This window comes from Xylocopa sonorina, chromosome 8 (genome assembly GCF_050948175.1).
Source record: "Xylocopa sonorina isolate GNS202 chromosome 8, iyXylSono1_principal, whole genome shotgun sequence".
Classification (NCBI taxonomy): domain Eukaryota; kingdom Metazoa; phylum Arthropoda; class Insecta; order Hymenoptera; family Apidae; genus Xylocopa; species Xylocopa sonorina.
In genome coordinates, this window is record NC_135200.1 from 7,150,127 (window position 1) to 7,176,944 (window position 26,818).

Here is a 26,818-nt window from a genome sequence, read left to right on the forward strand (position 1 = left end):
GTTCAGATTTTCACTGTTGAAGTTTGAAGAGTTTTTCTTATGGCATTTGCTAGAAATGGAAATTAATAATAAAATATTAAATTGTATATCGCGAGTAGTTTCAAGTATACGCAGTGAATTGTTAAATATCGCAAACATCGCGAACAGAAGTACCATTTTCTCCGTAACGCAACAGTCGAGGAAGACTGGTCTTCAAAGTACCCGCGAAGTCTCGTACGCGTTCGACGAATATATCGCGAGCGTTTCTGCGCGTCGCGTCGTAAAAGGGGTGCTGCACGGTTCGCGAGCGACCGAGAGGGCCACCTTCGCCGGTTAACAGAGGACGTTCGAGGATCGTTGTCGAGGCTGCGGTTTCTGCGGCCGATTCGAGACGGCCTCGGAGTGTTGCTCGAATCGCTTTCGGACCTTTTTGCTTCGGCATGCACGCGGAGCACGCGGCCAGGCCGTTATTCTGGTCACGAACTCGGACTCCCTTTCTCTCTCCTCCGTCTTCTTCCCTCCGCTGTCCCGTTTCTTCGTCCCAGCCTGTCCGGTTATCAATATTTATGTCGATTTGCTTTCATCGGGCCACTGGGACGGCGGTCGAAAAAATCGCCACCCTTCCCAGCCGCGCGACGCCACGATTTTATCACGCGACTTCATCGCTGCTCCTCGACTTTTCTACGATTCTTAGACGACGTCGTTCGTCGAGATCGATCGATTTATTTGTGGAATTCAGCGTTCGATCAACGCAAAAGTACCTGTTTAGCCAATTCCACGCGGTATGCACGCGTTACGCAGAAGATGTCGCGGGACAAACACGCTGCAGGGTATCCCAGACGAGATCAGAACGCGGTACCGTTGGTGCAGGATAGTCAGCGATCTGATTCACCCTTTGTGCATTTTCTACGGGGTAAATATTTGCCTGGGGCTGCACGCGCGCGTTACGTCCCCTCCGCCAGGAGATCGATCCCGGACTTTCAGCAAGAAACCCTCTTTAACGGCATTAATTTCGTAATGGAACGTCGTCGTGGTACAACGATTATTATGTAGATCGGTTTCAACGGCGAATCGGGAGAAATTACGCGCGACACTTTGCATACACGATCACCAGGAAATTTAACGTATCTGGGTTTAATTCGTTTAATTCCATGCATTTGGTATTTTTCAATTTTCAGCAAGAATTCTTGTAAAATAAAAACTGAGATAAACGTGATTATAAGTTTTCAATTAGTCAGACGTTACCATCACACGAATACCATCGAGTACATTTCGCAAGACTTTCTCAGTTCGCGCAATCCTTCAATTTCCCCTCAACTGTGCTAATTTCATATCAATTTTCGTCAATTCCCCAGCAGCGTGTAATCATCGCGGCCCGTTAATCGATCGGCCATTTCGCTCGCAATCGCCGCAATCGTTCCATTAACCCTCTCCCAGGGAAGTGTTAATTAATTGCAGGATCGTCTTCCAAGAACCCCTTCGAAACGCAGTAACAATCATCGTCCGCCCATATCGAGACCCCACCCCATCGTCGCCGGTTGAAATTCCTCCCCGTGCCCGGTTCCCTCTGCGTTTTTCGCCCTTTTTATTGCCCGATTACAGTCGTTCCGCCGCGGGATTCAATCGAGCGGGCTGCCGTCCGCACGATCGATCGTGAACTCCGTTTAATAGCCCCGCACAGGTGCTACCTGGAATTACCTAATAATGGCCCGGTCTGCCGATCGAGTTTTACAAGTTCGTAATTCGCTGGCTGCTCGTGCCGATCGAGACAAGGAACCACGCCGTCCGAGCATGAAAGCGACGGAAATGTCCCGACAGTGGTTACATCTTATTAACCCTGATCCATTTCATTTCTGCCCGCCCCAGAGATTCGTGCCACGTTGCGCAATGAAATTTTCTGAACAGGTTTCCACGATTCTTTCTCGCGCGATTCGATAATGAAACACGAGGGTTCGTAATTTTTCTTCCCTTCTTTTCATGATGTTTAGTATTGTTTCTTGCGGAAGCATAGATGGGGGTTGAAATTGTAGATGTTGAGAGTGATGTTCTATATCGTGAAAGATGGATTTTGACGATTTTTGCGCTTGATAGAATTTAGTTTCTTCCGTTTATATTGAGAGGAGACAGTTCTTGGCGTTGGTACACGTGGGAGGTTCGAATTTTTCACAAAAGATACGACACTTGACCGTCCCAGTCGAGCACGGTCTCGACGCTCTCACGCTCGATCGAACCTCGCTCTATTTTAAAAATGTTGCATTTACGCTCGAGTACTCCTCGCTGGTCGTCGAATCGGCGATATGGTAATACGCGTTAATAACAGTTGTTCGATTATTTTTTATTTCCAATGCGATCGAGCTGACGGTAATACGCCTCGACGCTCGTATCGTTCGTTCCTGCTCGTTGGACGACGATTTTCTAGATGAAGATAAATATTTGAAATGATGAATGAATTAATTTGAATTGATTAAAAAGACTACTTATCGATTGCAACGCGAATTACAGCGATGTTAACATTATCGATCGATTATGTTAGATATCGATCCCGACGATTGCCTCGTTCCTGCTTGTCTCATTTAACGCAATCGTCCATCTCGCCGATTTCTTTCTCCACTTTCACGATCTCAGGCTCTGACGTAAATATTCGACGCGTACGCGGAGGCCGGAAGTTACGGCGCGCCATTACGCAATTGCCAAGCCGAACCAGCGGCGCTTATCTTTCGCTCGTGCTCGATCTGAATCTCATTGACTCGATAATTGCATAATCCGTCGTATCGTCGCGTCTGTCTGGCTGGGAAGCGACTATCTCCTCGCTCGCGGTTGCATAAAGCGTGCTTAAACGTTCATTCATTTTTCCACTGCTCGCAAAATGCAATTTCTACGTGTCTGCTCCCTTGAATCAAATCTTTCGATGCAAATAAATTTTCATTTTGACAGCAACTTCGCTAAATTACACCCAATCACCTTCTAATTCAATTATTTTATCCACTCTCGATTCTTCGATCTGGTGAAGAAGACAAAAATTCAATCGATATCTCCAGTTAATCGTTAGAAAACTGTCCGCCAACGAATCGATCGATCTCCATTAACGAACTATTATTACCTACTCGAAGTAATTAAGTGTCGCAGGGACGATGGCCAGCTCGTTTATCCTGGCAGATCGCGCAAAACGAAACGAATTACACGTACCTGCGCCATCATCGTCCTTTCTCCCCCCCGATTATGCGGATACAAATAGGAAACGCGTTCTACTCGTACGCAGATTAAATTAATTAACTGCTCGCGCGGGGGCAGCGTGCAATCTGCGTAAGGATTTAATTACGGTTGAACTCGGACTCTTGGTGCAGCGGGGGGTGCGGATACGGGGGTGGAGGTCGGATGATTAACTCGAACGTGAATTTGAACCGTGAGTTCATGCCAATTAATTAGCCTTTAACGACGTTTCTACGTCGCCTTGTTATACACGCGTACGCGTAACGCTCGTTGATTACAGGATTTCTCGAAAAACCCGGTGGCTCGTTTCGGACAGGTTCGTGACAACTGGTCGTACACCGTGGCTACGAGCGCGGTCAGTTCTATACGGGAATGGAATTTTTGCTCCTGTTTCCCTGCACTCTCGCGTGCCCCTCGTTATTTAGTCTTAATGTTACGATTGGTAATTGGTGGCTGGTTTAATTGAAGTTTCACGCCCGAGTCCTTGGAGCACGGCGAGTCGAGCGTCAGGGGAGGTTCTCCAGCCGTTCGAGGCGAATATAAATGTAACGCGGATGATTTATAATTCGACAAGTATAACTTTATTCAGATTTGACACGCGTTTCGTAACTCTCTCGGCTAAAATTCTATCTTTTTCATAGCAACGCATAGCCAGCCAACGCGTAACGAAGAATTCCTTCCACCTTTGATATAACCAACTTCTTAAAAGAGAGAGAGAGAGAGAAAGCTAGTCGGAATATATTTGAGACATTTCGCACATTTCTACGAGCATAAATGAAGGAAACAAATGAATCGACAGGAAACGAAGAGAGTAACGATTGATTAATCTCGTGATCGATAGATCGTACAGACGTCGCGGCGTCAGTGAATCGTTTAGGCTCGCCGATCCGCGGAGTACGCGAAACGCTGGTAACGAGACGAAAGTTCCGCGGGAAAGCCACGGGTACGGGACACGGGCATCACGAGATAGACACGTGTTAGAAGAGAAATCTGCGAGCGGAGCGGCTGTCTGATAGAGCAATTTCAACTTTCTCGGCGATACGCCGCGCGCCGTTGCCTGGATAGCTGTCCATCCGCGCCGCGACTGGAAAGTGCGCGAGCAACAGGAATATCGATTTCCTTCGTCTCGAACTTTGTTTCTATTCCTGTTCAATTCGTCGTGGAGCGCGTCCAGGACTCGCGGTTCTCTCGTCCTTTTCCAGGTCGAGCGGTTTATCCAATTCCGTGTGGAACTTCAAGCCGTCCTTCAAACGCAAATTCCCCAAATTCCAATTTACCCTGCCTCTCCTGATTTTCTTACGAAAAAGAACAGCTGTACTTCAAATCTCCCGCGCGAAGTTACGCTTCGCGAAAGTTTCACGGGTACCCCGCGAGTCCTCGCGACAGGACAGAGTGTCCTCGCGATAAAAGCTGACGATTTCTCTTCGATCTTTCATTTATTATTCAGAGCGCGAGATGCGATCGAACGATTATTATTCAATTTCTCGATCTTACAATCGACGATCTTACGTGTAATTGACTTGAGGATAGCAGATTCTAGATCTGTCTTACGAGCGTTCTTAATCAGCGAACGTGAAGCTTCTTCGTCGCCACTCAGCGGTACCGATTTCAGCGAGATACGACTAGGAAACCTGTTAACGATCGAATCTCGCGTCTACTCCCGCGAAACTGGGTAAACGAAAAGCTCCTAGGCGATAATTAGAAGAGATCTCATCAATCCTGCGTGCAGCACTTTCCTCGACGAATGAATATTTATGAGAGATCCCGTTGGCAATTTTCGCTCGTTCCAGGGAAAATTCAATCCGCGACGGGTTCTGTTCCCTCGAAATTTGTCGATATCGGGAAACGACGGTATAAAACTGACGAATCGTTCCCCGGGAAAGGATCTGGAACGTGTACAGGGAGTCGCAGGTCGTCCCCTCTATCCGAGTAATGAGAAAACCATGGAACCGATCAAATTTTCTATTCATTTCTCACGATTTTCCGCGAATGAGGAACGCTATGAATTATTAACTTTCCAGCGGATCGCGAACGCGAAGCTTCCGATCGAATTTGAAATTTATATAGAGTTCCGCGTCGACTCGAAGCTTAAAAAGAGAGAGACCTCGAGAGAACGACGACGATCGCCTCGTTTCGCTCGGCTAGGAGCGTCTATTGTTTGCTCAGTTGCGCGTGCATTATTCGAGACAAAAGATCGGCGCATTTATCGCAGGTGAATTTCGATGGTAATTTATGAGGCGTCGCGTGTTGATTAACCGCGCGGCGTTGAACGTTACTCGACGCGCCGATTGGGAACAAACGATCCGCGGGTACGATCGAATGAATTAAACGGGCTCGATTAATCATCCGGCGAAATTATGGTAAACTCCGTTTCTTCCCATAATGCCGAGCGGTTCTATTTTTTATTTAAGCGCAGCCGTATAACGATAAAATTCCGGTGCCGCTATAAATTACCACTTCCGATCGATTTATCGCCGCGGTGGTAATAAAAATTGCCGATCGCGTAAATATTTTATCGCGTAACTTCCAACCGAGCTACTTAGCAATTTTGCTTAACGAAATCTTCGAGAAAACGTGAAAAAGAAAATCGGATGCGCAGGTAGACAACGAGACAGATGTGTTAAATAAAGTAACGCGTCGTTCGTGTACGCGATATTTCACGGCGAAGTTTCTACTGGAAAAATTGAAGTAATTAAAGATGTTGCCTGTTACAAATTACCAGACGCTGTCTGTAATTAGACCGTAATTAATAGCGGACCCCTACAGCGTTCACCTTTAATGTAGTTCCTTACAACTTTTTAACAAAGCATTTCCGGACGTATGTTTATGTAACAAATTTTTCTTCCTACCCTCTCCTATCCGCGAAACGCACCGACAGTTTTATCGTTCATCTTGGGAGAGCCTTGCCGATGTTTCCCACGATTAAAGGGTTAATAATCCTATTTAGCTAAAACACCTGCTACCATAACATTGCGCTGTTCTTCTCGCGTTAAATTTCACGCTAAACGAACAACGATGTCTTGTTTCATCAGCATCCCCTTGCATCGCGATCTTCCTACAATATCGAAATAACTTTCGTCGCGCTCGCGACGACACGCTGATCCAAAAGAAAAAAAATGAAACACAGACGCGATAATCTTCGAAATGGATGTACTTTGAACCGCTGGACTTTGTTCGCGAGCATCGCGGGCATCTCTTCCCTGGGGAATTAGTTGGGAAAAAGGTGAAATTCCTCGCGGGAATGGCCGAAGAAAGTTGCTGAAGCAGCTCGACGGCGAGGTGACGGACGCCACGGCCGTAAATTGAGCAGCCGCGCGTGTAAACGTCCGCGAGGTAACGCGTAAAAGCGTACTGCGCGCGTCTTCCCTGCTCATGCATAAATGCATCGCGCGCGTCGCCCGGACGGGTGATCCGTGCAACTGTCGCGCGACGTACTGCCAAGCCTGCCATCGCGGCGCTCGTAAAACGCGCGGGCATTTTTCAAATTCTTCCGCGGGCACCGCGATTTCGTCCCGCGCGCGACCAGTAAATTAGCCTGAAATTAATCTCGCGGGACGGGAGACCCTCTCGTCTCGTCCGTTGCTCAACATTCTCTTAGCCGTGCAGGGAGACGTTTCGTATGATGATTTTTACGCGAGACGAACAATCTTCGTCGAAATTCCGCGCGCAATCGCGTCCAAGTGAAGATTATTTGCGAATCGATCGGTGAAACGTGAGAGTGGAAGAGAAAGAGGTAGAGAGAGAGAGAGAGGAAGGTCGAATTAGGGAACGGGAATAAATGAAGGCGGGTAATTGGAGGATATTACGAACGGAATAACGAAGCCACTCGTTGGAGGAAGAAAGTAGAGGTTCGAGTGAAATCGGGAACGGAATTAAATTAATTGGGCGAAGTAAAGACAAGAACGAGAATCTTATTTCAGGGAGCGATCGGGTATTCCTCCGTCATAATTACGAGCGATATCCGTAGAACGCTCTCACGAGGCTCCAGTGCTATTCAAGAATCGGTATCTCTTTACCCGATCAACGAGATACCACTTGGCGAACGTTGAGAAATGAAAACCGTTCCGAGCCTTCCTCTTCCGTCCCGATGGAAACGTGTCAAAAACCAAGTCACTGTTATTCTCCACGAAAATTATTCTATATCGCAATTATTCTACGCCAAGTAATCGTAAAAGACGAAAGCCAGTGCCGTGGAGTCGTTCATTCGTTTCGAGATCGCGTAAGGGAAAACGAAAAAGAAGAAACTTGATTACTCGAAGCTGAACAAAAATATCACAGATCGAATCTCGACGCGAAATTTTTAATATCGCCAGCGAAACGTTCTACATTTTTCAATGTCACAGATCAATCCACATTTCGATCCTCGAATATCGTTCGATATCGACAGCGAAGCCGCCGAATGTTCAATACCTCGGAATAAACCTACATTTCGTTCTCGAAACGCACGTTTAACACCGCGGGAAACTACCTACGCGTGCATATTTCATTCTCGCGAACGTAACGCTGAATCGATAGCAAAGTTTAAACGAGCGTTTCCGCGGGACAATAATAAAATTTCCAGCGAATCCGCGAGATTCGTGGAACAGCGCGAGATCTGCACGCGGGCGGTGTAAATCGAACGGCTCCGCGGCGACTGGCCGTGGTCTGAACAAACAAATAAATATCGAACTGGGGAATCTGGCACGTACCGTGAAACCGATGCCCACGGTGGCTGCGAATTTCCCCGGTTGAAACCGACCTGTGTCGAACTGGACCAACAGGGACGTCTTGCCCACCCCGCTGTCGCCGAGGAGGATCGTCTGCGAACAAAAAAGGGGGTTGCAGTCGCCACTTGACTGCGTATCGACTTCTTATCGGGCGTACGCCACCCCGTGCTCCCAGGTAGGCTATTATCGGAGGCCATTTATCTTCGCGTCGCAATAAAGTCCTTCGAATCGATATTCCAAGGAGGTGATCCTTCGCGTCACCCGCCTCCGCCACCCTTCAGAAAACTTTTCGGTTGGCGCTTCGAAAGAGATCGGTAAAAATTGCGTTTCTATTTGTCATTGGCTGTATGTTATTGGTTTTCTTATTTGTTGAATAATTCGATACTATAGAAAATATGGAACGTTGAAGGTTATTCGAAATAACGATGATTTGCTAATCTCGATTGGAAAAGTGTTTCTCGAAGAAAATTTGGAAACTTAGAAACATTGACGATGCGCGAGAAATATTCGAAATCAATATGAAACGCCATAGAAAACGAACCAAGACTTTTTCTGCATATCCAAATGATTCTCGACTCGAACAACCCCTAATCAGTTCGGGAACGAACTCCAACCTCGGAACTTCCTGTCGCGTCCGCATCCGAGGTAGCCGCAATTAAGAGAAGCGACCGAAAATTACAAATAACAGCCGCAAAGGGCGGCCCCTGCGATTGTTCTCGAAATTACGCGCGGCTCGATTTCACCGTGGACCACGGGCCCGCTGTGTGGTCCCATAAAGGCTGCGGTCGGCAGCCAACCTCGCTGCTTCCTGGGCACAGCGGCCGTGGCTCGATCGCCAACACCTGTAGCCGGCGACGATAATCGTTTGACCTGGCCACGCGGCCGATTATTACGTTACTCGTTCAGACGGCACCTGCTCCGCCACGTATACGCACACCCGTTCGTACAGTAATAACAAGTACCGTCTGCGAAGGGGCTCGACTATCCTGAGAGAAAAGAATTCGCGAAATTCCAACAGTCTCACGAATCCGCCAATTACTTACGCAGTCTAATTACCAACGATTACAAATCGCCACGCGGTCGGCAATTTGTAATATCGCGATATTAACAGCGACGCGGGGAGTAGATGCATCAACGACCGCACAAGTCGCGTACGAATCCAGGCACGAGCGTAAATCGCAGTGGTATCGGCTCCGTGGCCGCGGCCACCGCGTCGTGAAAGGCGCCGCGATGCCATCCGAGCTTCCTCGAGATGAATTACAACGACAGCGAAAATGACCGCCGCGATTTTTCCATCCCGCGTCGCAGAGAGAGATTCCTCCGCGACGTTGACGCCTGACGCGGGTCCCCCCTCGATTTTTTCCCCATTCTTTTCCCCATCGACGGCAGGTCGCGTGTTCGCGGACGAACCGAGGAATGTCGACGAGCCTCGTAAATGGGACTCCGGCTAATTTCCTCTTTGGGCCATTAATCCTGCGTCGCGGCCATTTTCGCGTGCCTCGTCGGTTCCTCGACAAGGAGTGTCCCGTTTACGACCGCGCGACGCTTCTCTGCTCGAGAGCAGGGAAAAATTGGAGGGTTGGAAAATGGTTTTATCGGACGTTCATTGGACATTTCCGAAACGAAACTGCGTTAGCGTCCTGGAGGCACCTGGACGTCGCGAGGCTCCGGGAAGATCGTCGATAAGAGGCGACTCGCCACGTGAGGTAATTTACGCACTTCCTTCTGTTGGAATATTCGATGCGAAGATAGGCTGACGTTCGTCCAACGCGATGGCGTTCGTGTAGAGTAATGGTTCGCGTGGTAAAAACGTGTACGGTGGGACATTCGTTGATCGGTCAGGGAGACGTTGCTGGATTGGAACTTTGTGAAATATTAGACAAGAGAACGCGTCAATGTAAACTTAAGATCGTGAAACGATGCGCTGGAATTTATCGTCGGTCGATGGAAATATTTAATAATTTTTGGTGCGGGTTACTGTGTGTAATTCGTATGCGACGAATCGACGGGATGAAACGCGTATCGTGACGATGAGCGTCGATGAATCGAACGAGATCGCGAAACTCGGTGATGGCACAGCTGGATAATTCGCGCCTCGAAGGAGATCGATGATCGGGAAGGAAGAGGCCGCTTGGAAATGGAAAGGTGGTCATTTCGAGCTCTAGATGCGGAGATAAGCGGTCAGCCGGGCATAGAAGCGAGTATTAAGCCTAATTATCCTGTTAGGAGTATTCACTGTCCAGACAGGAACTCTATAGTACCGCGAGATGTGTACTGTACGCCAATTGCGAGAGAAAGTAACGATGGTCGCGAGGAAATGGCACGGAGTCGAGAGAAACGGCCTTTTAACTTTGATTCGTGTATACGTACGTATGCCTCGACGTTTCAAATGCCTTTCGTGCATTTCTATTTAATCATCCAATTAAACAAACATCTTGACAAAACATGCAGATTATAGGAGCCATTTTTTAATGGAATCTCCATTCGCTAATCGGTACTCTCAACTACCACTTTAATAAATAAAAATACAATTTTCGTATATCGCATAAAAAATCAAACTGATTTATATTCGACATACTTGCGAGTTTCGCTTGACACGGTTCACAAATTAATCACGTTACCAGCAGGATTGACCGTGCACCGCTCTAAACGCTCCAAAGGAAAAAAAAAGAGAAAAGAAACGAAACGAAAAAAAAAGCCACGGTACGGAAGGCTCGTGAGACGAGGAAATTACAGGTTCGCAGGAAGGCGTCCCAGCTGCGAGTCGCGTATCCCCGGGGGTGACGCAGGTGGAAGCGGCCGCTCGTAATGTAATAATTCGCCCCGTGGCACGGGTCAAACGGCGAGTTCCGTTCGCCGCCGCGGCTCTCTTTCCCACAGGTGGCCGCGTCCTCCGCGGGTAAACCGGAGGAAAACGGCGGAGGAAGCGTCGCGAGGACGATTTTTGCGCGCCCGCCCGCCTATGGATGGAAATTTACGACCCGACAGTAAAAGTCTACCCGACTAATTCTGTTACGTTTACGAGCGCCGCGTACGAGACCGGACTGCGGCGATTAGAGTACGCGTTCGCCAGCTTTTCGCGGGGTCACCATCTCGCTGACTCTTCGTTCTCTTTTCTTTCTCGGTTTCCGTTGATTTGGGAAGTCGGAGCGAGAACTCTGACCGTACTCAAATCATACTTCGTGGATTTTGCTCTTTCTTTCACTGCTTTTTAATCTGCTCGTGCGATTTGGATTTTTTACGGTACACACGAAGTTTGGTACGCGTGTCTCTAATTTTTTGCGCGAAGATTGAAATACTTCAGAAGCGATAAAGTAATTTCGAAATGTTTGTAAGGTTTTAGCGTTCCGGGAGGCGCCATTCGTCTCTGTGTCGTTTAACAAACGACGATTCGTTCCTCCGTGGCGGCGAGATAGCTCGCGATTAGACGAAACGAGGACGCGAGGATACGTAAAAGCGACACGGTCGAGCTTTGTCGTAAAAGGCGCGATCGCTCTTGCGCGCGAAACAGGCCACCGAAAGTTCGCCTCGTCCTTTTTTCGTTCACGGTGTATTGGCTCTCCCGCATGACCGACCCTGGTTCGCGCTGTTCGAACACTTTCCGCCCGAAAATTCCCCCGAAAAAGCTGGCTGCTGCCTGCAAGCTTGCCAACGAGAAATCGCGAATCTCGCTTCAACGAACAATCGAATTAATTCAGAGAGCTTTACGCTGACGAATCGTCGAATTTCATTCGACTACCGTTTCACGTTCAAACGATCGTTTCGTTATATATAATATAATATCGAAATTTGAAGATTTTATTGAGAATTTCCTCTTTTCAATTCAAATAACTTCCTAACACGATATACCCAGAAAAACAATCCTTTTATAAACCATTGAAGATTTACGAAGGAATAGACTGGAGTCGGTTGAAATTAACCTTGGATGAAAAATGTCTAATCGTTCGAGCACGTTCGCCGAAAAATCGAACGTCTGAGGAGCCGTATCACCACGTCGCCACTTGTGGAATTCGACCGCGTCTCGAGGGTGAGCCCTGGATGCGCTGTGGGTGAGCTTCGGGTGAACTCTGGGCAAGAGGGAGACAGAAAGGGGGAACGAATGGAAAGGCGAAGGACAGAGGCCGGATAGGAAGGAGAGGAAGGGAAGGGAGGGCAGTGAATTAAGTTTCTCCGCCCCTGAGGCCGACACATTCGCCGACACTCGTCACGACCACCCCCTGGGGGTCCTGCGAATCTTTCAATGGAAATTCTGCGTGAAGGGGACGCCGCCTCGAGGGCCGCCGATCCGAGCACCGCGTTTAGAACCACTTACTTTTTCGTTCGCGTTACAATTTCTTTCGGACGAATTTCGAAAAGGACGCCTGCGATTCTAAGGGTTGCTTTCTGACTACTCGACTGTCGAACGTACGAGTGCCCGTGATCTTCTGGATTACGTGCAATCTCTCTGTTTCTCCTTTCTAATTGCAATCTGTAGCTTGTGGATGCTAATGCGAGTCGCTGTGGACACTGATATGATTTTTTATTTGCAAGCTCTCTCTGTGTTTTGCTCTTTTAATTGCTCTCAACAGCTTGGTTTAGTAATCATTTCGATTCAGGTAAGTAGTGTTTGGTGATCTTCGTGTCGCAAGAGTATCTGCTTCTCTACGACTAACGTATCGCAAGTTACGAGCGTCTTATGCGAACATTTCGAATTCATCCGCCGCGCATGAAGAGACCCAGGTGCACGCGCTTTAACGATTCACCTGAAACTGTGCAAACAATTGTACAGAATTGATCGCGAGCCTCGAAGAGCGGGTAGGGAACGTTCGCGCGTTCATCTTGCAGCGACAAAACGATTCTCGTCGAATTACTCGGAGGCTTCCCGCATCCCGCATGGGGGACACGTCCACCTCGTTTGGTAAAAGCTTTCGTTGATCGCGAAAACAGCTTTGGGCGAGCTCAACGATGCACTTACTGGCCTGTCTCCTTTTCACGGCGTCGAATAACGGCGAACGGATATACGCGTACTGTAAAAGCGGAATATGACGTCGACACTATAAAAGTATGATCGTAAACGCGGTGTTCCGCGAGGACGAGCCGTAAAGATCCTCGCGTGAGATTCGCGAAAAATCTTCGCGAGCCTCTCGCTGCATTCTCTGAACGCCTCGCCGCTTAAACGCGCGACTTTTCGAAGCATAATAAAACGCATCGCGATCGCGAACGCCTCGCGGGGGATCCGCGTTACTTGTATCATTTCCCGTGTTTATTTTTATCGCGAGAAAACGCGATGGAATCGATGAATTGCAAGTTTCGTTGGTAAGAAACGCGTCGAGCTGCGACGCCACGCGTTGCTAATTGTACCTAACTTCGTTAACTAAAACGCATCGTTTCGTCAATTTAATGGAAATTTTCCGTGTATTTGAGATTCATACGTCATCGTTGTGTATACTCAAAGTCTGTCGACGCACGGTCACGTACCAGGCGATCGTTTCGCCGTGGAACGAGTAAAGAAAGGCGTAAAGAAACATATTCGGTTGAAGGCACGGAAGAAAGTTGCGACCCGTTTTATTCGAACGGACGCAATTTATTACAACCTATCCAGTGCAACGTGCCGCTGGCAGACGTTTATTCGATGCCTCGAGAGACGAATGGTCGGGCGTAAAGCGAGCCATTGGCGTTATAAAGTTTCGAAGATACGCGAGGAATACGGTTCTTCGTGGCTGGTCTACGAATTTAAAAAAAAAAGAGAAGAAAGAAATCGAGATGCGACTTGTCGATCGTTGACAAGTGTCGAATGCAAAAAAAATCGACAGATGCGATAAAGGAACCGCGCTTGGTACGCGGATGGATTCGAATCTCATTGAAACCAGGCATCAGGGATGTTAATAATATAATAACGGGGCGCCTGTGATAACGACGAACGCACGAAACGCTGTTCGAGAGTTTCTTAATTGAGTATACGTTGAACTCGCAACAGGCCAGGCGGAATCGCGGCGAGTACGTAATATGCGAAACTTGCATTCCCGATGCTCTCGCGGACTTTTAATCACCGTATTTTCTAATGCAATTAGGAACGAATACCCCATTCAGGGTAAATTTCGTGCTCAGTAAACAGGCGAATAAAGATCGCCGGATTCTTCATTGATAATTGGGCATATCTGAGCTTCAATCGTACAGAAATCTTCACCACTTTGATATTTGTAAAGAATATCCAGGCTGCGAACATTGAAACGACCCAAGCAAAATTGCGCCAGTAAAAACGAAACTACGGATATTTAGAAAATATCCTGTATCCGAGGAAAGTAAAAATTGTGCGAGAAAGACTCCTGGAGGGTCGCGAGAAATGTCTCGCCACCTGTAACCTCGATTTTAATACGATTCGATAGAAATTTCAATGGAAGAGGGGCAAAAGAGGACGCGAGGGCGCTATCGAAAGCGAAAGATCGCGAAGAAACGGAGGAGCGGGAGGGCGATCGAACGTTCTCGGAATGCATTAACGAAAAACTCAATTACGAACGAACAATAAGAAGGATCCGCGGGCGCTTGGCCCGTTTTTTGCGCCGCGCGATAGTCGAACGAAATTATTACTCGGCCGCCGCGTTTCTTCGCCCATTACCAGGGCAAACGAACTTTCTGCCCGCTCGGAATTGCAAATTCCCCGGGTACCTCTTTATGTATTATGGATTCGAGGCCTCCCGATGACCAGCGCCCGATTCGTGAATGAAAATTTAATTGATTCGCCCCTCGCTGGATAAAAATCGGGTTCCGCTTTGATCTCCGCTGGTGACGAACCGATTATTCGTCCACGACATCGACTACAATCGTCCGCTAACGAATCGATCGTCGAGTAAAGAAAACGGGATGCGCACACATCGGTTGACGAACGTTCAATTTACTCGTTGATGATGCACGCGAATGGAAACTAAAAGGAGAAAATCTATCCGAACGTGGACGGAGAAATTGGACGGCGGTGGATTTCTATGGAGAGGAGGAGCACGCTCGGTATACGATCGACGGGCCACTCCGTCTCTCGATCTTTATCGCGTGGAAGTTTATCAATTTACAATTCCCAGGTGAGGGAGGCGGCGCGCGGAATACCAATCGGGCATGGACGCGAAAAACGCGGCTCGAATCCCCGTTTCGCCTGTCGACCAGTCGGCTCTGTTCGAGTTCACGATAAAAGGAGAGTCAACCTTTTCGATCGGGCAACGCCAGGTGAAACGCGGCTGAAAGAAGGACTAACGTGTCCCAGGGACGTTTGCCATTTTTAGGGGCATTGTCGCCGATTCGAGCCGGGCCCCGGCTCCGTTTATAGCGGTAATCGAGTTAACGCGGGCAATTACTGTAATCCGAATTCCCGATCGCTTCTGTCGCTTATATAGCATCTAGCTGGACCGATCCGTCCGATTCTTGCGACCTTTTTTCCTTTCGAGGGAATTACAATTTCTGTATTCGACTTTTGCTCTCGAAAAATTGCTTGCATAAACTCTGGATATCAGGTGAAACTGAATTCTGAAAGAAATGCACGCGTGTCCAACACTGATGCAAATGCATATATATATATGCAAATGTTAATATATTGTCGCACACGTCTGCAGAAACGCGATGCAAATGGCAGCCAAGTTCGCCAATAACCCAATCGGATACGTATCTATCTGCACGCGACATCAGGCTCCAGAAGCAAGTAACACGGGTGCGCTCGTGCAGAGAGGAGAAAAGAAAGAATCCAACGGAAAGCACGTGCGTGTATATATATATGTAAGTGCACGGCAATTCCACGAGCTCGAGGCTCAGATCGCGGGCACCGCTCGACGAGAACTTTCGTCGGCTCGCTCCCGTCTTCCTCCATTACCACGAGGCCGCTAACTCAATTTGTATGCGACTGCGCGAGCCCGCCAAATGCACGGCCGCTTAAGGTCACCGCGGTTTCTCTAGCCGTTCCTCGAGACTGCGGTGCACGCGGAAAAAATCCGCTCGATCCAGCCGCCTCTTTTTCTCCGCGCCTCCTCCTCCTCGCCCACCCCCGCCGCCTCTTTCGAAGGCTGAGGCCGCGGTTACCCCGCGACGCTCTCGAGTAACGAGCTGAACTCGAAGAACGAACGACTCTCTTCGTTGCTCGAGAATCGAGGATTGAAAAATTTCTGGTTTCGAGATCAAAGGAGATTTATTTTCAATGTGTCTTCCAATGAATCGCGTTGATGATTCAATTAAGTATCAAAGTACCATGAAGCATTGAAAGAGAGTTCGAGTACTCGTTGAATCTCTGTGAGTCGAGGATCAGTCGTTAGATCGCGCGATATCGAACGCGTCCATCGTCAGCTCAAGAGCGCCACCCTAATTTCCGCTCGAAAACTCACACCGCGGTACTCGCTGCGCGAAAACAGGGATAGCCAGAGAGGAATCGCGCGCGTGGAAACGCGTAATTTCCCCGTGGATGCTCGAGACTGGCCAGGACTCGACGTTAATGCCGCGACGTATCGAGGAATGGCTTAATCATATTCCGTTGGTAGCGGCGTCCGGCTTACCCGCTCCGACACGGCCAATTGTGCTCTTAATCCGCCCACGCGGCGCGCACTCCGCTCGAGTGCCTATCGTGAATCAGCCTATCGATCGGTGCCGGCGGACACTCCAAGTAATATATACTCGGTCGAAGATGATTCGTTGCTCGAGAGTTCGCTCTTGAATTTAGTGCCCATCACGATGGTCCGTAAACGGGACGTAAATGGACGACGCACGTTCCGCTCGACCGTTTTCTTTTATCAATCGCTCGTTTCGATCGCGCGTCATCGCATCAGAATCAAATCTTCCCTCGCGAATTTCCTTCTCAGATCGCTATTTTAAATTGTCCTTTAAACAATAGCGAGAACAGTAACTTAAAGAAATGACAGAGATAATTATGTTTTACTCGATTGGCTCGTTTAATGGAAATCTATTTTGTTTCAACTGTAAGAAAATCGAATTCCTATTTAAGACAAATGCAAACTGTTTCTTCAGAAGTACTGGAAGTAAAATGGATACGTAAAAAAGGGATTATTTCGCGGAATATATGAATTCTACCATAGTCCACCCTAATACCCGATATCCTCTCAAGGTTCCACTATTCTACCGGAACACACAATAGACCCACGTAATGGCATTACCTATATCGCTCCATTAAACTGTAAGATTAACAGCGTTAGCGAGCCGCGTCCCGAAATACCTGAGGGACCAGCGCAGCGTCGTTCGTCGATTGGAATGACCAAACAAACGGAACAATTGCTATAAAAGAAAAAGAGTATCGGTGGTGAACGCGGGAACTAATTCGTCTGAATGAATTCCGGTGAAACAGACCGGTGACGTTGAATAGAAAGAGGCAAGAAATGGTGAATTCGCGATGTGCACGCGCCTCCTCACCCTTCTCGCCGAAAGATTCGCAACGGTGCAGCCGGTCGCAGCGCAACGAGCTCTTCAATTATCCCTTATAGGAGTGAGTACTCGGTGGAAGAAAACGCGAGGCAAGAACCGGCTCGAGAGACCCGCGGACCCCCTACCGGTTTTACTTCGCCCTACCGATCACTGGAACACTCCCGGCTACTTCCCTCGAATCCTACCGCAGGATAGCCCCTCGTTAATTGCCGTTACATCCTGAAAACGCTTCGCGAATCACGCGGCTCGAACGACGCCGCTCGGTGTGCACCGTGTGTCCCGTGGTAAAAGGGACGGAAGAGGCCTTCTGTTGGGCTACGTAGGATTGCGAGGGGACCGGCCATTTGTTGTTTAGTAGATCGCATTACTTTTTGCTTTTATCTATCAGAATAGCTGGCGACAGATGGAATGCTTCTGGACTTACGTAGGCGATCGGCTGATCGATCGAAAATCGAGCGAAATTAAATCTCGCGTACTATTGGACTCTTATTTTCTCAAATCAACCCCTAGATCTGCCATCGACCTCGAAAATGGAATGATCTGCGTTATCCGTGATCGTCGCGACCAAACGCAGAAGGAATGACCTAGCGTTCTACCACCTCTACGTAACACCGTGAAATCCACCTCAGCGATGGATTCGAAAAATCAATCGACGCGACGGGGATAGGCGCGCAAACTCGTAGATCGGTACGTGGAACGGTATCGATACGGGCGCGGAGAACCGCGGTCGATCCCAGACCGATAAACGCGGGTTTCGTTCGAAACGCGAAACCAGTTCGACGCGAAAGCGTGCAAGAATCAGCGTGCACGTCCCAGAGAGAGACAGAGAGAGAGAGAGAGAGATAGAGAGAGAAAGAGAGAGAGAGAGAGAAAGAGAAGCAAGGTCTGACTAACGATCTCCACCGCGGAACCGATATCTCGCGACTCGAACGAGAGATCTCCTTCGAGGGCCGCCACCGGGGCAGTAACCGTTTCGCTCTGTGTTCGATCGTAAAACGGCGGACACATTGTAATCGGAGGCAAATCGGGATATCGCTTCCGGTCGATCGTAAAATCCCGCCTCTATGCCCCTTTTCTTTCTCTCTCTCTCTCTCTCTTTTTCTCTTGGTCTCTTTTTAACGCTTTCGAGAGAAAGAAAGAGAGAGAGAGAGAGAGAGTGGAAAGGACGAGCAAAGGCGATACCAGCCGTGAGAAATGAGATCTGGCTTGCCGGTTAGATGACTGCTGGGAGAGCCGAGGGTTTTCGCTTTTTTCCCCCTTTTTTTCTTGTTCGAGGTATGCGAGGGAACGAGGATGCGAGGAGACGGTCGGAAAATGGTAATGGAAAAGGAGAACGGCGGAAAGGAAATGGTGCATCCGAGCGACTGCGGATGGTTGTGTTAGACTCGAGATGCGTTCGTTGTTTCGAGACAGAAAGGATACGCGCGTCTTTTTTCCTCGTCCTTCTCCCTTTCTTGCTCGAATCTAAATTTCGAAAGCCTTCGTGCAGATTCTTCAAGCTTCCACTATACCAATGACAAATGCATAAATTTACACAACCCTCACTGTACCACCAAAACCATTCTCGGTAACCAAAAAGAACGTTCCCACAATTTGAACAATATACCAATAACGAGAACAAGAATCACTCGAACGGGACACCCAAAAATGCTTCCCCGAAGTGGTGGAAGATCGATCGAACGCGAAAACTCAAAGAAACCCGCGAGGCTCCTCGGCAAGTGCAAATACAAAAAACCGAGGCAACCGAACGGACGCGGAGGCAGTCGAGAAAGACGAGAGATCGTCGAAGGCGAGGGAACGTGCCGAAGAGAGAGAGAGAGAGAGGCAGCGAACGGGGCCAGGGTTCGACGAAGAGGAAACGAAACGGATCGTGGACTGAGAAGAGAAACAGAGAAAGAGAACGAAGAGCAGAGAGCGAGAAAGAGAGAGAAGACGGCTCAGCCCCGTCGAGAGGGCCGGGAATAAAAGGAAGAAGCCGAAGGAAGGACGCAGGGGATCGTGTCGAGGGCCGTATATACCCGCGGTCCCCGGGCATTCCCGATCATTATTCCGGCGGCTTGCCACGGGGAGGAGGCCCGCCTGTCCTTGGTACGAAGGCATGACTGACCTTGTTGCCGCTACATCCGAGGAACACCGTGTGTCCCATCCATCATGCAAATGAGCCGGTAATGAATATCAAACGACGTTCTTGCGGTGAATATTTTCCACCGGTCGGGTACATGTCGGGAATATCTCCCGTGATATCCACCGAGGAACCATCCCCGTGGACCGTGGACGGGCGAGGACGTAGCGAGACGTCGCGAAGGGACGCGAGATGGGTAATGGATACGGCTGCGTGGGCTCGCAGGATCGCGCGCGGAGGGTTTCGCGGGTAGGAACGTTTTCTTCGAGCAAAGGGTGGATACTTGGAGGCCTGGGTGCTGGTGAGTGGGTTGTTGATAAATCCACGCGAACCCATCGTGGGAGGAATGATTTAGATTGAATTTAATTCTACGGAACGAATAGATGTTTCTCTGCGCGTAAATAGCGTGCCATTTAGAATTGTTCGACGAGCAATTTGTAAGTAGAAATTTGTATGATAAAAGTCTGAGGAATCTGAAAAATCCGTACATCTGAAATCTCGTGAAACCAGCGAAATGTAAAATCTCGAGGACATCCCGGAGATCTTCGACTACAACCCAATACGTGAATCCACTTTCCTCAGGAATCCATTTTCCCTGCGCATCAAAGGAGGCTCGCGTTTCAACGAAATTGGATTCAAATCCACCCTCGATTTTCCACCTGCACGTAACCAACGGTGTCGCGTAACCAACGGTGGCTCGATGGCTGGGAAACTCACCTTGTGCGTCATGTCGATGTCCTCGTCCGCGGTTCGTTGCAGGTTGCACCTCATGCTGTCCGCGTTTCTGGTCGGGTAGCCGTAGTTCTCCGCGAACACCTCCGCTGGCGGCTTGTAATCCCTGTACCCTGTCGGCGAGGGTGTCGCGGCTGAAGGTCGATCGACGGACCCTGGCGTCAGACCGTTCGAAACCGCCATCGAGGTGTCCTCTTCCACCTCGAACACGTCGTCGCTCATGCTGTCGTCGCCTGTCATCACCTGCCGGCGAAAAATCGCACGAGAACGTGAGCGCGCGATCAATTCCCGGATTACTGATGGATCGCGAGCCTCGCGGGTCGACGCGACGATCTCGTCGGAAGCGATCGCTCGGTACCAGCGATCCTGCGACTCGATAAATCGCGTAATGTGGTGATCAGGTTATCGATCGATCGTCGAGGTTAAACTTCGCACTTGATACGAATCGTAAGTCAATTTGATAAATCGTATACAAACCAGAATCGACCAATTCTCTTGCAATTTCAAACATAAATCGACGGCTCACTCTCTGATCCCAAATACTACGATACGTATTATCGAAAAAAGAAAAGTAGAACAAAGTTCTTTCTAAATCGTTGAAGTTTGATACTAGAACTATTCCATCGCAACTGTCCATCGTTCGATCGAAGATCTGCGAATCCAGCTTCAACCCCTGTCCCGTGCGACGAGCCGCCCCTCGCGCAGCACCCGTCGACCACCTTCTCGGACTTCGATTCCAGGCCGCCTCTCGTGGTTACGCGGAATCCACGAGAAGCGACTCGCGGGTGAATCGATTCCCGATCGGAAGACGTACTCCCGCGAGTTGTTGTCCGGTTAATATTTTATTATAATCCGAAGGACGGTCAGGGCGTCGTATATGGCGTAGGAACGGTCCCCGGTTACGGAGAGCGGCCCGCGATAATTCTCAGCGGAACGAGCCACGGCTGTCGCATTATCAAAGCTACCGAGAAAACCAGTTCGCAGAAGCACGAACGAAAGAACGAACGAAGGAACGAACGAACGAACGAACGAACGGACGCACGCACGCACGCACGCACGCACGCACGCATGCACGCACGATGTGCCTGGCCGCGAACGCTGAAATAACTGTCCTTCGATCGGTCGACATCTCCATTGGTACGCGGAGCGGCCTTGCGGCCACTTGAGATGCCAATTAGCGATGGCATTTTGAGATCGCGACTCGCTTCGATTAGCGTTCACCGTGTGTAACGACGCGATACGGTTATTGCTGGATGGGCCGTGTGTTCGTTCGAGCGAAATTTCGGCGGGCGTCTGGTCAACGAAAAGAATCATCGTCCGAGTCGATCCGCTGTCGAGGGTTCTATCGAGGCAAAGATCGTATTTGGCGACGAGCCAAATCGGTGAACTTCCGTTTTACTGGCTCGCTTGGGATATCGTTACGTTATGGTGTCTGTAAATAGAACTTAATTGGATATCATGAAAGTTAAATTGTTCTCAGCTATGTATGGAAGATATGCGAAGGAAAGTAGTTAATGGTTTGCAAGGTTTACTGAATTTTTAGAAAAATATGGATACGTTGCCGCAAGTATGTTGAATCACGTCAATTTAATACAATTATGGATTAGAGTAACTGTGCGTGGATCCAAGAAAAGCCAATCAGAGGGTGGAAAGAAAAAAATTTTAAGTAGTTTTCAAAAAAGAGTATACGTTGTTTCTGAAACATTCATACCAGCGACTTTCGAGCTCGCTGGACGCAGAGGAGAGATTACATCGGATTTCTTCGACGCCTCTACGCGGTCTCGAGAACTGCCATAAATCATGCATGAATCTCGCCTTCAACCGTGCACGTACGGTAGAAACGTATCGGTTCCCCGTACGCTCTGGACACCGTCATAAACAATGGGATAAACGCGCGCGGATTAACAATCTCACGGATGATACGTTTAATATCCACGTGATCGTGATGGAAATTAACGTTGCTCCAATAATTGACCGTCGTTGCCCTCGTTTGAATCTTCAAACGCGATAGTGGACCGCGCTCTGCTCTGTACAATTTCGTTTTAGCGTGATAACAACGTTCAACTGCGCGCTGCTAGTAAATAGTAAGAGGAAAATATATTTGCTCGTTCGCGTAGAAAGAATAATCGTGAAAAATCCACTGTCGAGCGAATAAAGAATCGATATTTCTGTTATAAATTAATAGATATATAAATTCGATGAATACTGAAAATTTAGAAAAATATATATACGCATCATTAAGCATTAGAAATTATTATTATCTCTGTTCTCTGTTACATATTTCAGACACGTTAATCCTCGTCGCTGCGTGCTCCTGTCGCGCTGAACCGCCATATTTACGCATCATTACTATGACACTTGAACGAGTTCCATCGAGAGTATCCTGAATTAAAAAATAAAAGCACAGCTGTGGACTGTTCTCCTCGAGCTTCCTCTAACGTCGACCAGTAAGTCTCTTTTTAAATTACGCGAGCATTTGTTTCTATATTTGTTTACGTGCGTGCTTAGTTAAATCGTTAAACGAATCGCGCTTCGATCGAGCGGCTACGAAAGAGCAGAGATTTCTTCCAGTCACGGTGAAAATTTCATTCCTCCTCGACGAAACACGCGTCCATTTCCTTCCATAGAACAAGAAAAAGCGGGGCGAGAGCGAGCCAAGTCGATAATCAAACCGATACCGATCGCGTCGGGACGATTCGGTGAAAGCACGACCCGCGAGGAGGCTTTCATTCGGCTGGCTCCTAGAAAATTCAATTTCCGCGGCCGAGTACGAGAGGAAACATCGTACGACGCGCGTTCCAACGAATTCGATGTTCCTACGTGTCGCGATAACAGTAACGCCGCCAGATCGCGATTTATTAAAACGTCCCCTGGTCCATCGCGTTCGTAACGCGATAATTGCTCCAACCGCAGCATTGCTACTCATCTTTCTTTAATTAAAAATATCTGTCGACACGTAATCCCTCTGATAACCCTGCAATCGTACTTTCTACCATTTAGTCGTTCAGCGCGCGGAAACAATTTTTGTAACAGTCGAACACAATCGATCGTCCCCTTGATTTCGATGTTAAACAGACACCGTTATTTCTAGCTACCCTCGAAATATATTTGCGCTTCGAGTATACTGGAATCTGATGTTGAAGTCGAGCGTAGAATCGTCGACACGCGAGCCAGGAACGCGACGCTTCGCCCTCCATTTCTTTTCGGGCAGCAGACCGCCCCGTGTCGGCCCGTGTCGGAATCAGGGGTAGTCCCACCCCTAGCCAAGACGAGGAACGCTCGTACCCCATGAATTTATCACGAGCACCGCCGACAGAGGCGAACTACCGACCGTGTAGTCGACGTAAAGCGGAAAATTAGCATCCTCGAGGGAGCACGGAACGGGACGACGCGCGGGACACTCGCGAGAGCAAGCGTCGCGATTTGATTATTCGTACGTAGGTACACGTTAATTGTCCATCTGAACATCCTGATTTGGTTACACAGAAAGTGATGTTTAGTCGCGTTTGGGATACTTTTTAATATACGAAAAAGCTTCCCTGTCTTTCATCGGGGATTTTTAGTAGAATAAATAAATATTCCGATTCTGTTTCACGATTCGACGACGATTTTTGTGCTCGCTAGAGATTTTTCGATATTTGCATTGCAGTTTTGATATCCGCAGATCGAAGGGGCGGGAAACATTGTTGATCGAATTTATTGAAGCGATTAAATTAAATGGACGCGGATCGTTATTGGTTCTGTGCGTTCTACCGGTTTCCTATCGCGTGTTTGATTTCGCCGTTACTAACAATCTGTAAAATATCGGACGGAAAAGCTGCTCGCTGTTTGCTCGCCGGCGATTCAATTCAAAAGTAATCGCTCGCGTTATAATCGATGAGTTCGCTCGAGCTATCCCGAATCCCAATCGAATCTGCGACCACTTTCACGACCAATCGCAACATTGATAAATGGCGAGGATTACTTGAAATCGCTTCGTAAGTCACGGGAAGGCGGACACAAAATTCCCGTTTCGAGACGCAGCCCAAAAAAGACACGCTGGCATAAAATCCAGAAGAGAAGGATAGAAACGAAGAAATGATTTCGCGGCGATGGGGATCTGAAAAAGGAGAAGCGGAGAAGAGAATCGCGCGTACCTTCCGTTCGGATAAATTCCTCGTTATCGCGGGGTATATCGCCGATTGGATCGATCCTCTCTCGATCGACCGATCGGATCGATGCCGATCTATATACGCGCGCGTACACGGCTGTCAGTGCCGTGGAATACTTGCAGCACCGGTTCTCGCGTTGCCCAACGACCCGCGGCCCGGTTCCGCGCGACGATAAACTCGCCCGCGGTAATTGGCTTGCGAAATCACCCCTGGAAACGGGCCGCGACACTTTGAAAAATCCTCCTGGGGATTCGGCCGGCTCGAAACGTCCGCGCGCCGGCGTATTCAGCGCGAAGCGTCTTTAACGGCCGCGCAAAAAAGTAGTCGCGGGCAAGCTTTTAAAGCGTGCACTTGTTTGGACCTCGTCCGCGCGTTTTTTTTTTTTTTGCCGCGTTAAGTAAGTGGGCATTTTTATGCTTTGGGATTAGCTTGACTGGAACGCGCTTCGAGGTTATTGTTTTACACTCCTCTGCGTAGGATTGATTAACCAGTTAACTGTGGAATTTAGTTTCTAAAGATCAGCGCAGGGTGAGGGATTACAAACAAGCAACAACGTGTATACACGTCAAACGCACTTAACTGGTTAAGCATCGAGAAGATTTTAGTATTCCGTTGCGAATCGTTTTTCAGGGGGAGTTGATCGTTTCGTTTTTGAAGCGATATTCGTACCGATTTGGTCGTTGGATGTTTCGTAGTTTCTTCGTTAGAAATTTCAGCACGCTCGGACAATTGTATTAGCGTTCTTTCGATACGGAGCGTAGCATTGAAATTGAACGTATTTAAAACTGATTGCAGGATTGAACGAATTTTATGGTAAAAGGTTCCTCGTTTTACCTGAATCGCCCAACCACCGCCTATATGTTGCGCGATGAATAAATAATTGTACAATTAAAAGACCCTTGATCAAAGCTTTAATGGGCGACGGGACTTCGGAGTCCCCGATTTGAATCGCGATTTCAATATTGATATAATAATATTGCGATCGAATTTGTGGAGCACAAACGTTTCACGGAACCGAATGAATTTACCGAATCACCATCGTTCATAAATCCTGGTGCTAACCAGAGAGTGAGCCAAACACTATCTAACTTCTCTTTTTATTTGCTTTCATATTTTATAACATTTGCCCTTTTCAATGTGAATTTATATTATTTCTACTCTCTCTTTCATAGTTTAATATTTTATTAACCCCATTTTAACCCCTCGCAATTCTATTTCTGGCTAACGTTCAATATTTTATTCCATTCCTTTCCATTTCCAAGAATACAAAACAAATCATCTCCACCTTTTTCTCAAGTATAAAAATCGCCACGAATTATTAACGATAGAGAGGACTCGAAAATTCAAAGACTGTTGAAATATGTACGCACGTACGCATACTTACGGTAAGGGATGCAGAGGCGGGTACGGTGACCACAGTAGGGACGTCACCAGCGCCACCCCTCATTTCGACCCTTTACACGGCCCACCACCCTGTTCAACAGCGTCACATCGGATCTCTGTTAACAGAGAGAGAGAGAGAGGAGAGAGAGCACCGTGAACATGAGTTAGCTTGTAAACTCCTAATTCGATTCGGGGGAAATTCGCGTGGGGTTCGACGCGACAAGCTTTAGACGAGCGCTTCTCGTAAACGTATAACGTAATATCCCCAGTCTGTCGCGACAGCCGCGATGATCCTCCCCATTTGCGCGGGCAAATTATGCCAATATGCCTCGCGGAGGGTGCACGCGACAAAGGGTTGTTTTGCTTTCTCGAGATAAGCTTTCTTAGGGTGAAACGATCTCGTTTGGGACGAGTGAAAGTTGTTGCGCGTGATGTATTTTCATTCTCAACTTCAAAATGAGAGGCGAATCCTTCACATTTTGAGAGCAACCCCTGCTACTAATTTCAGAAATTTCTTAGTACAAAAGATGAAAAAACAGAGTAGGAGGATATTTTTTAATTTTTAATATTTATACTTGCAAATCTTTCACTGTAGCTACGCGAGTGATGAAAAAAAATTGCAATTGGCCCAGCGATCGCGTCGCGAGGACCGTAAATTTGTTTAGCGAGGGACGAGCTCGCAAGTTGGGCGAAACAAACGCGAACGATGGCGACTGTTAATCAGGCTAATGCTGACCATGCGGTTTAACTTCGCCCCATTAATTTGCCCGGCTTCTTTAGGCGGATGCTGGGCGTCGCCATTATCCCGGGGCAATTTGCGCGTTCACATTGGCCACTTCGCCATCGGTAAATAAAATCGCGCGAAAATTACCGCGCTAATTCCCGTAATTGACGCCTCCGTGCAATTATACCGAGAAGGTTAATCTCGTTTGCAAAAATTACCAAGCCTGTTCGATTTCAACCGTACGCGACGCCTTTTTAAAATGCGCAAATATCATTTCTACATTAAACGGAATATATTAATTTCGTTAAATTATACAAATGCTGCTCGTCGAAGAGAAATTTTAATACGAAACGAGCTAATTCGATCAAATTGTCCGCGTCTCGCGCGTCAAACGATTTACCTTTCTATCTGACGTGAACTTTTCTCG

The 26,818-nt window shown here is 48.1% G+C and overlaps 1 protein-coding gene across 2 annotated transcripts in view; it reads right to left on the minus strand.

Annotated features, from left to right (window-relative positions):
• The window catches only part of LOC143426178 (ras-related protein Rab-37), an 83,778-nt gene that overhangs the window by 51,175 nt on the left and 5,785 nt on the right, over positions 1 to 26,818 (minus strand). For both annotated transcript variants that reach the window (XM_076899416.1, XM_076899417.1), the window contains 3 exons: positions 25,669 to 25,783; positions 20,119 to 20,376; positions 7,878 to 7,988 (listed from right to left, as the gene is read on the minus strand). In XM_076899416.1, the coding sequence (XP_076755531.1) occupies positions 7,878 to 7,988; positions 20,119 to 20,376; positions 25,669 to 25,731 (432 nt within the window). In that variant the 5' untranslated portion in view covers positions 25,732 to 25,783. Of the gene's footprint in view, positions 1 to 7,877; positions 7,989 to 20,118; positions 20,377 to 25,668; positions 25,784 to 26,818 lie in introns of those variants that run through there.